Source organism: Protomyctophum bolini, assembly GCF_963924005.1.
Source record: "Protomyctophum bolini genome assembly, chromosome: 13".
In the NCBI taxonomy this organism is placed as follows: domain Eukaryota; kingdom Metazoa; phylum Chordata; class Actinopteri; order Myctophiformes; family Myctophidae; genus Protomyctophum; species Protomyctophum bolini.
The window spans coordinates 8349403-8360422 of record NC_137874.1 but is presented as its reverse complement, the minus strand read 5'-3'; the positions used below and the strand labels follow the sequence as shown (position 1 = coordinate 8360422).

Below are 11020 nucleotides of genomic sequence, written 5' to 3'. Positions count from 1 at the left end.
GAGGAGATGAGCTAACAATGACACAATCCATCAATCGGTCCATCGAGTGACCAATTAGATACTCGCCGTCCAATAGAAATGTCCCTTTCATCCACCAGTGATAAAGGTGTCCTTTTGGACTCTGCTCCCGTGATCCAAGAAAGTGGCACGACAATGACATTTTGGTAGCAGGCAGGCAGCAGGTCCAAACAGAGAAATGATTGGGCCCCTGAAAACCTCAATTAAGGGCCTCGACATGCTATTTTATTTTACATGAAGGCATGCTTTCTCTCTGGAACACATCATGCAAACTGAGAGTTTAGTGGCGTTAGGTAGGCACTCGATCAATCAATCACTCACACACACACACACACACACACAGCACGCACTTACATACCCATCCAGCACAGACACACCCACACATGCACAGTCGTGCACAGACGCACACACACACACACACACACACACACACACACACACACACACACACACACACACACACACACACACACACACACACACACACACACACACACACACAACTACAGCATGTGTACAAGTTGGAAACCCTAGGCTGGCTTTGTGGCTTGACATCCAGTTCAGGCCCAAAACCACAAAAAACAAGACAGGCTGCGTGATAACACTGACCTGCAGCACAGCGATGACATAAGCAACCAGGCTGCATCTAATCCAAACAATAGAATAGTTTGGTGCATCCCTCTACGTTTCAGGGGTTCCCAAACTGTGGTGTGTGTGTGTGCCCCCCTTGTGCTGCACGAACACCCTCTAGGGGAGTGCGTGACATGAAGAGGGTAATGGCGGTTATATGGTGTTATTTAACACAAACTGATAAATCCGGTAAACCACTGTTGTAAGGAGATGTATAGAGTGCAGTGACATTCTGGGATTATTTGCCATAATCATATTTAAAAAATTATCATTTTCGGCCAAATACAATGAGACTAAAGGTTTCTTTACTAACAGAAACTTTAAGACATTGTCAATTAGCCCCTGATCCTGCCAACTATGTGCACTAAATCAGGCTACCTACATATTGTACTGTTCATTTACAATGTGTCTCAAAACAATCAGCAACAACAATAGAATGTACCAATATACAGTGCATCATGTCACTTATAGCTCAGGGCAGGGCTCTATCCAACTGTCTATTAATGCCACTTAACCCCAAACAGACTTTCATTAGTCCTTGGACCCCTATTTTAAATTGTTTTGTCCTATGAACCCTCATATGAAAGTAGGTTTTGGTTTGTTTGTTGACTTGGGACCCCCTGCAACCTCCTTAATGACCACTGGGGGTCTCCAGACTACATCTGATTCTGTTGTGAGCTCAGACTGTTACCTCTCACAATCTTCAAACATATCCATCTTATATTAGTGATGTAAAGTTAGTATACATTTACTTAAGTACTGTACTGGACCATTTTTAGGTATTTGTACTTTACTTTGAGTATTTCCAATTTCCAGTAGTTTTTCTTCTAAACTCCACTACTCTCCAGTCTCCACTAATCTCAGGGGTAAATATTGTACTTTTATTTGAAAACTTGAGTTACTAGTTCATTTGTAGATTTGTGATTATCATTAAGTGTGAGCTACAAGCTCACAATGTGTCGCACTGTAAGTTAAGTCACATTGTGAGCTTGTAGATCTGCAATTTTCAAAAGATGTTTTAAGTGAAACATGCGAGTACTACATTCCACCACTGGCTACAGCTACACTACAGCAGTGGTTCCCAAAGTGGGGTCTGGGGACCCCCAGGGGTCCTTGAGGGAGTTCCAGGGGGTCCCCAGCTAAATGATAGTTTGTAACCAAATGGACCCTCCATTTATACACTATAAATTGGGGGTCCCCGAGATATAAATGTCATTAAATGGGGGTGGTGGGGGGGTCTGTAGCCTAATCTAATGGCTTGCATGTCAAACTGGGGGTCCTTGAAATTAAACAGATTGAGAGAGCCGTAAAAATCTCCTTTTATGGGTGTCCAATGTCCATGCATGGCATATCTTTTCTAATGGGGGTCCGCGGGCTAAAAAGGTGTATTAATGGAGCTCTCACCTCCATAATGTCTTCACTCACAGTCACATCCTTGGGTGATGGAGTGAGGGCTGCAGCTGCGCCTGCATCACACTCTGTCTGCATCATGGTGATCTGGTCTGCACCTAAAGGCAGTGTGTGTTGTTTCACATTACTTTAATTTGGTGTTCAAATTATATAGGCTACACATAACACATGACGTATGTAACACTCACACAACTTTGTGTAAACAATGACCTCAGTGCTAGGTCATTGTTAGCTAGCAGCTAGCAGCTACTACACACAACAATAATTAATTTAGTTAGTTAGCCTCACGCACTCCTATGGCTTTCCTGAATTAGGAATCCTAATATTCCCAATATGCGTTGTATCTAACTCTATGAAAGTTCAAAGTTTACGCATTGACGCATTAGCTGAGGTCTACTCCTGCTCAAGAATATGAACACTGTTAGCTTGAATATCAATTAGCATATTAAGTTGAGTTGAAGTTCACCTGGCTGTCTTTGGAGACATTTGTTTCTTTTTCTTTTCTTTATTGGTGTCTCAGCAGCTCTCTACTTCCGTGTCCTTCTTCTTCACCAACCTAACCGAAATAAACTGCATACGTAACCTGACGAACTATAGCCTAGGCAGTTTTAGGCATAGATTTAGGCACCTGTGTGGGGTTATTATAAACAAAGGGTACCTGCGCCGCTGGTGTAGTGGTATCATGCAAGATTCCCATTCTTGCTACCCGGGTTCGATTCCCGGGCGGCGCACAGGTTTTTCTGATTAATTGAAAATGGAGGACCCTGACGTAAACAAGTCTTATAATTAATAGTGCTTTTTCTGGTTTTTATCCTCGTAGAAGTGTTTGTATTGACCTGTACTTTCTATTGAACTAGTCTGTACCCATTCTACATACTGTGAATAAAATAAAATGTTCAATCAATCAATCAATCATGACATAAACCCATAGCATAATACTGGCCCCCGTGAAAAAGGTGGACCCTTTTGTAAACAAGTGTAATGCTTTATGGTGTCGTCCACTCACAGTTAATAGTTTTTGTATTGAGACAGTTGTGCTTGAAATGTACTGTAATTCTGCAAAGTGCAAACTGTTAATAAATACTTAAGTCAATCAATCAACCCCCCCCCCCCCCCCCCCAAAAAAGTCTGAGTCGTGGGAGTAATGTAGCTCCAGAAGGTGGCAGTAATGCAATGCAACACCGCAAAGCTTCGCCCTCACGTTCCAAAAGAAGAAGAGGCATCCCCTCCTCCCCTTAGCAACAGAAGCAAGATGGCAGCGTCCACTAACGCGGAGCAGTCTCTGGAGGCATCGACGCCGTTGAAGATACCCAAGACAGAAGTCCCGTCGCCCGAATCGGAGGATCTGAGCGACAGCAACCAGTATCACTCCAACTCGTCCACGCCCAACCGCTTCTCGCCTCTGAACGTCAGCACGGGGAGCGGCGGCGGCGGTGGTCGCGGCTGCCTGGCCTCATCCTCGAATAGCTTCACCGCCTGCCGAGGAATGTCGTGGACCCCGTCCGAGACGAACGCCCTCATCGCGGTGTGGGGTAACGAGAGGCTGACGGAGGCGCGGATGCAGCAGCTGGAGGTGGCGGGCACCGTGTTCTCCGGCAAGGCCCCCGGGCCTGCCATGTACGAGCGGGTCTCCAGAGCCCTGGCGGAGCTGGGCTACGAGAGGACGCCGTCCCAGTGCCGGGAGAGGATGAAGGTAAACGGGGGGGCAGGAGGATGCTGATGCACATCATCATAGGCTGCTGCTGTCCTCGCTTGCAACATCTCACTCACTCACCCCCCCCCATTCAGCCTGTTGACTGGTCTTAGACAACACTTGCACAGCAGCACTGTACAGTTACTGATGATACAGATTGCAAAGACGATTGCAGAATGCAAATGGTATAGATGGAGCATCACCCATCCCCAAATGATGTCTGCAGACGCTCATGATGATGATTAATTCAATTCTCGGGTTCCATGATCACAATTCATTCACTCATACCTTTTGCTTGTCTCATTTGTCTGGGCAATCATAATATTATTTGGTCTATCAAGGTTCAAGGTTTCTTTATTTTGTCTCCCGAGGGAGAAATTTGTCTTGGACCCCAAGGACCCGCCCTGCAGCATACAGATACAATGCAATACAATACAAGACAACAAAGACACACAGTGACCCGTACAACATTAAAATACCACACACCATTGTACGTAGTGCAAAAGAGGGGAAGAACATCACCTCAAAACCTTCGACCCCTACCCTGTCTGCCCTCTGCAAGGACTCTGTTAAGGAGTGTGATTGACAGAGGGACAAAGGAAAGCTTGTAGCTATTATACTTGCACGCATGGACCTCGTACCTCCTACCTGATGGCATTAGCCGATACTCGGGGTATAGTACATGGGAGCGGTCAGACACCATTTTCTTAACCTGTCCAATGGTGGCCTGCTCAAAGATGACCAGCGGGGGGTGATCGGAGGTGTAGACATAGACATACCCATGATCTTCCCTGCCATTTTGGCTAATCTAAGGATCTCAGATTTGTATGTATGTATCTCTGTCGCATAATGCATTTAATGTGGTCAGTCAATAAGGGGCGAAGGATTTAGCTGATCATAAAAGAGAGTAGACTTTTGAAACCAAGCAGGTGGATTTCAGGATCCGCTCCAATGTGCCTGCCAATAAGCATATACCTGGAATAGCTTATCCTTTTTGCAATTAGTACTTTCTAAGCACATGAAAACAGTGTGAGAGAAGGAACACATTCATCATCTTCTTATAACGGTCCATTCATTCATACATTGGGAGGTGAAGCGGCGAACAGTCAACGCCAGCATCCTCACACACCACTGGAGATACAGTATCTGTCTGTTTGTTGTAGAACAGTTTACAAAATGTGTACCGTTACTTGCTAATGTGCTAACTTGGTGGTAGGTAATGAGTAATCAATCGCCAACATATGACATATAAGAGATATACCGGTATATGTAATGAGGACATACAGTACAGTATACAACAATGATCTAATCCAATTAAAATATATTATGTTCCACTAAAATGACATTACTTTGGTGTTTTAAAGCATTACTAGACCTGTACGTGCCCGTCGCAGTCGGCCACCGGCCTACTTGGGAACGATGCAACTTGGGAACCTAATGATATACGTTGTCATAGCACATTATGTTATACTTTAGCTATTGAAAAAATAGCACATCTACAAGCTTGTTGTAGGTCTGCTATTTTTGAAAGATCGTGAAAATGTGTCGCAAATCTGGAATATATATATTCTTTTAGAGCGAACGTTTCTGCATATGATTCTAGGCGTCCTTGACATGAAATAGTAGGCCTATGAGAACCACAAATAGAAACATGGGGTTTCTTTCTCCAGAAAACTCAGGATTTAGAAGACATTTTGTAGAATCGAGCTCCGGTCTAAATGGATTGAAGCTACGGGGGACGTACTACTACTATAGCCTGGTTGATGACACAATAACATCCTCCTCTCATGTCACCCCGTCCTAGACACTGCGGCGGTGCTACAGCCGCGTGAAGGAGCACGGCATCGGGAAACGGAAGAGCAGCTACTCCCTGGAGCAGCTGGAGAAGGTGTTCGGACAGGGAGGCTGGGACTCCCAGAGCTGTGCTCCGGTGCTCATCAACAGCAGCGGCCTGTACCAGGAGATGGAGTCGGACAGCAGCACCCTGGAGGACTTCTCGCAGGAGGACTGGTGTAACCAGGTCCTGGCCTCCGCCTTCCAGGAGGGCGACATGGAGGCTGGTGAGTGACTGTGTGTGTGACTGTGTGTGTGTGACTGTGTGTGACTGTGTGTGACTGTGTGTGTGTGTGTGTGTGTGTGTGTGTGTGTGTGTGTGTGTGTCCTTTTTCACTGAAGAAAAATAAATGGAAACTACATGAAAACTACAGTATATGATGACTAAAAGTAAGACTAAATGTATTGACAATTTTGTCAGCAGATAAAAACTAGACACATTTTTTAGGAAGGGACTAGTGGACAGGAGATCCAGTGTAAGTCATTTTACACTTGGTTGCATGCTGAAAATAGCAGATCTACAAACTCACAACGCGTCACACTGCGACGCGTTGTGAGATGGTAGATTTTCATCGTAAAATCAGTCATTACGACGGCATCAAGGCCCACCAAAATACATTTTAGTCTAAAATCTTATGACATTTAGTTGACTAAAACTAAACTAACACTAAAACATTCCGGGTGACTAAAATGTGACTAAAACTAAATGAAAACTATTCAAGAGACTATGACTGAAACTGAAATCAAGAAACCAAAAACAACACTGGTGTGTATGCTTGCGTGCGTGTGTGTGTGCGTGTGTGTGTGTGTGTGTGTGTGTGTGTGTGTGTGTGTGTGTGTGTGTGTGTGTGTGTGTGTGTGTGTGTGTGTGTGTGTGTGTGTGTGTGTGTGTGTGTGTGTGTGTGTGTGTGTGTGTGTGTGTGTGTGTGTGTGTGTGTGTGTGTGTGTGTGTGTGTGTGTGTGTGTGTGTGTGTGTGTGTGTGTGTGTGTGTGTGTGTGTGTGTGTGTGTGTGTGTGTGTGCATGCTTGCGTGTGTGTGTGCATATAGTGAGGGGTAATTGTTCACAATGTTCCCAGCACAAGTATAATAATAGAATTTCAGAAATCTATATTTTGAAAGGCCAATTTCCTGGTCGTCACAAGAAGAAACGTGGTTGTTTCATGGTTTAAAAAGGAGTTCTAGTGTTAGGATTCTGCATTTTTTTTAGAGGTTAGGTTTAAGGGTGTCACTGACTGAAAATGGTACATCCAATGTGACCCATTGTGAGCTCAAAGATAGGCTATTGACGTGGGTTAGAGTTAAAAAAAAAGTCAAGCAAATTGTTAAAATGGCATTTAGAAAATTGGTGTAGTTAGTCTCATATCGGAGTGGGCAGACAGGATTGAGTGACACAGTAAAAAGAGAGTTGATCTCTAGTTTTGTGTAAATTGCGTTTGTGCTCCTTTTATTTCCAGAAGAAATCCAGGCGCCTAGAGTGCTGCAGAGCCAACCAGAGCTTTCAGAAGAAACGCAGTAAGTCAGTTTGGACCGAGGCTAGTTTGGACATAAACCAAGTTGATTATGATTTTCCTCAATGGATTCTTTAAAGTTCCATTATCCAGGAGATGTAAATCATGGCATGGCTAAGGGGCTTTCTATTTTAGAATGAAAAACAAATCGGGTATGAATAAAGCAGATTTTAGTTTGATGTACTTATTCAGTTTGAGCCATTCATTTGTTTTAAACTTGAAACGTATAACTTCATGACCGATTACAGTTTCTTACGGTTGGTTGTTGTGATTAATGATATTGTCTGCATTTTTGTGTAGAAAACGGGACATGATGCAGAATGTAATGCGCATCCTTGAGTCGGTGGAGCTCAAGTGGGAACACTTCCAGACCTGGACGGAGTTCTCGAGGCTGCACCTCTCCAACAAGCTGGCTATCTTTGGCGTGGGCTACAACACGCGCTGGTGTGAGAACGTGCGCTACCACTACGCCGAGATCAGTTCCCAGGTGCCTCTGGGCAAGCGGCTCCGCGAGTACTTCAACCCGGAGAAGCCAGAGGGCCGCATCGTCATGACCAAAGTGCAGAAAATGAACTGGAAGAATGTTTACTACAAGTTCCTGGACATCACAATCAGTGAGGCTCGCTGCTTGGAGCTGCACATGGAAGTGGACTGGATCCCCGTGGCCCAGTCCAGAGTGGCCGTCTGCAACAAGGGCACCTCCTCCCAGTACCTCCTACCCGGGGACATCCCCAAGACCTACGGACTCTACGCCATCGGCCACGAGGTGCTGACGCCTTCGAGAGACGCGGCTCGGATGTCGCCGCACGGCCACGAGCACGGCTTGCAGCGGTGTGACTCCGAGTCGGATGGCATGATGATGGCGGCGTGCCTGGACGGCGGCGGAGACGGAGAGGGGATGATGATGATGGGGGAGAGGACTGGGGCTAAAGTCACTTACTGCTATCTAGGCATAGCCGAGGACAGGACCGTACAGCAGTGTCTCTTCCAGCACTTTCAGGCCTCGGGCAAGCACTACGTCCACGGGGAGTCGTCGGCGGCCGTCACCCGTTTCCTGCAGGACAACTGTCGCCCCGGCGCCGCGACGGGGCAGGACGGAGAAGGAGCCGACGGCCCGTGTCAGCGCTCGGCTATTTACGTAAAGTTCATAGAGGTGGAGCTGGACTTCCTCTCGGCAGGCTCCCTGGTGGAGTGTCTAGAAATCGCCATCGGCTACTCTTTAAAGTATAACAGCAAAGAGACGTTGTAACTTTGTGTCCAATGTTTTTAAAGATTGCCTCGACTTGAAGGATGTGGCTAAACCGGTCCAGTCTGTTATAAGCGTGGATGTATGTGCGAAAAAAATCTTGTCAAAATCAATTTCTCTTGCCTTGTCAGCCATGTTAACCCACTTTTGATATTTTGCACACATCATTTATTCGTGTGTGCAATAGTTATACACAGTGCGGGTTAATGCATTGTGTGCAAACGCAGGGACACGTGGCTTCAGTATTGCAAAGTGTGTTTTTGTCCAAGAAATATGTGCTAATTATTCCTGCTACTATGTGCACTACAAGAGTGGCACTGTGTTGGTCTAGTATCAGCGAATATTGCCTCATCAGGGAGTATATGGGAACGATAAGGTGACTTGTGCAGTGCAGGATACATCTGTGTACCTCAGTGGGGTGTGCAGCTGAGCTAGCGTGTACGTCCACTGGAACTGCCTTTTCTTTGACTGTTGAGGTCTGTATTCATAGAGCATTTAAGACTATTTGCTAGTTTTATGTACCGGTATGTCCTGTGTAGCAGAACAACGGAGGCCATTTTGGGGTCTGTTGTAGGGCTGGTCGATATGACTTAAAAATGTAATCGACATCACGATTATTTCCAAATGAACTGCACCTGTGTTTACAGACCACTCAAAAAAAAGAGTTTGGCAGAAAGTGGAGAACGGATTAATTGGTTGGCTTTTTTTTTCTTTCAATCCACAACCTTGTGGATTGTATTCAGAAAGCCTAAACCTAGTTTATAATTTTAAAGTACAAATTAGCCCTAAATTGTATAGTCAGGTTATGACTAAAAACATCACTATTCATTCATTAGTTAGAGGTGAACTCTATAGCAGTATTCTGATACTTTATGAATACATTCTCTGAGATTATGTGCAATGTGCCAGGAAAGGACTGTGGTTGAAGAATTATTGGATTTTGGACCGTTGAATGAATCCATTAATGTTCACACTTATTAAATCTACAGTATATATATATATATATATATATATATATATATATATACACAGTACATATATAATATATATTTAAAAAATATTGATGTTGAGCATTCCAGCTTTTGTGATCTTGCAACGTTCATTCGTTTCAGTATATTAATATATTTCTTATTTTATTGGTTAACACCATTTCTTGTTATTGTTTTGCGGTCACAGTCTTGTATGTTTACATATTTTGAAAAAAATAAATGGGACACTGGCTGTCATTTGCCACTCATTGAGAAAGCTTTGACTTTTTTTGGAGTGAAATATGTGCTGACAATCTGTCCCCATAGGGGTCTATACTAAGTTACAATGTGTCCTGTTGCGACACTTGCAGAATTCACTATCTTTGCCGAATGTTCGTCCCAAAATAGGGAGGGACCCTAGGTGTCATATGGTTAAGCATCTGGCTATCCTAGACCAGTGGTTCCCAAACTGAGGAAGTTCCAGGGCGTCCCCAGCTAAATCAAACCAAATGGACCCTTATGGGTCTGTAACTCAGTTCCTTGCTTAGGGTTCCATTTGTACACTCAGAGTTAAATTAACTTTGATTTTAAAATATACATTTAGGGGTCCCAGCTAAATAAATGCTATTAAATGGGGGACCATAGCCTAATTCAGGTCAAACCTGGTCGTCCTTGAAATTAAATGGGTTGAGAATCACTGCTAGAGCTGTACAAATCTTCTCTTATGGTGGGTCCTTGGCAAATATTTTCAAATGGGGGTCCGCAGGCTAATGAGTGTCATTTTGGGGGTCCTTGACATGAAAAGGTTTGGGAACCACTGTCTTAGACAAAGTGAAGCATGCAATGCACCCCTAAACTAACTATGCCATATACTGTATAATAGAGCCTATATATATAAATGTTTTTTTAATATTTTTGGCTAGTGGAATGTCAACTGAAAACATATTTACATGCCAAACTCTTTTAGAGGATGATAATGAAATATGTTATAATGTGTTTTTTTCTGAATAGCTACGACAACTGCTTTTCTTTAATTCATAATCATAACTTATTGGAACAAGGGTTCCAGTTTAAGTCATTTATTGAGGAAATATGTCATGTACCAGTTTGGCCAGGAGATGGCAATAGATTGCAATTCATAAAATCCAGATGAGCTGTTGAAAGGAAGAGGTTTAAGGGGAAAAGCTTTGTCACAAATTATTGTAAAAGTGTGGAACATTTATCCACAGTGTGGAAGAGGTGGAGATACTATGCATCTATAAATTATTTGCATAAAGATGAATTAAGTTTACACTATAGAGAATTAGCCAATGACATAAAGTACTCCTGTTAACTTTGAGACTTGTGACAACAAGAGTATATAAAGTGTGTTTGAATATTATCCATGATATGCTTATCTGTTTCTGTACAGGTTAAGGACTTTCTAAAAACCATTGTAGAATAAATTGTTGTAACTTGCAACACCTGTAAGTAGCTCTAGCAGATTCTGCTTGTAGCAAAGCATCTTCAATGTTTACTTCACCTGTAATAGTTCCACAGTGTCTTATACTTGAATGGCCCAATTGTTTTTTATTTTACCATGCATAGCTTTACTATACACAGTGAAATACTCAGTGTTCATTCATGCATTTGTAACTTAAGTTAAGAGTGTACAAATGTAACCAAATTGACCTTTGTACACATGTGTAATTGTCCACTATATCAAGTGTGTGA

The 11020-nt window shown here is 43.5% G+C and overlaps 1 protein-coding gene across 1 annotated transcript; it reads left to right on the top strand.

Moving 5' to 3' along the window:
• Nucleotides 1-3292: 3292 nt before the first annotated feature.
• Nucleotides 3293-9470, top strand: msantd2 (Myb/SANT DNA binding domain containing 2). Its single transcript, XM_080779393.1, has 4 exons — nt 3293-3751; nt 5556-5811; nt 7040-7097; nt 7394-9470. Exons 1-4 carry the CDS (start codon nt 3311-3313, stop codon nt 8340-8342), a joined length of 1704 nt encoding a protein of 567 aa, XP_080635519.1. The 5' UTR covers nt 3293-3310; the 3' UTR covers nt 8343-9470.
• The last annotated feature ends 1550 nt before the right edge of the window (nt 9471-11020 follow it).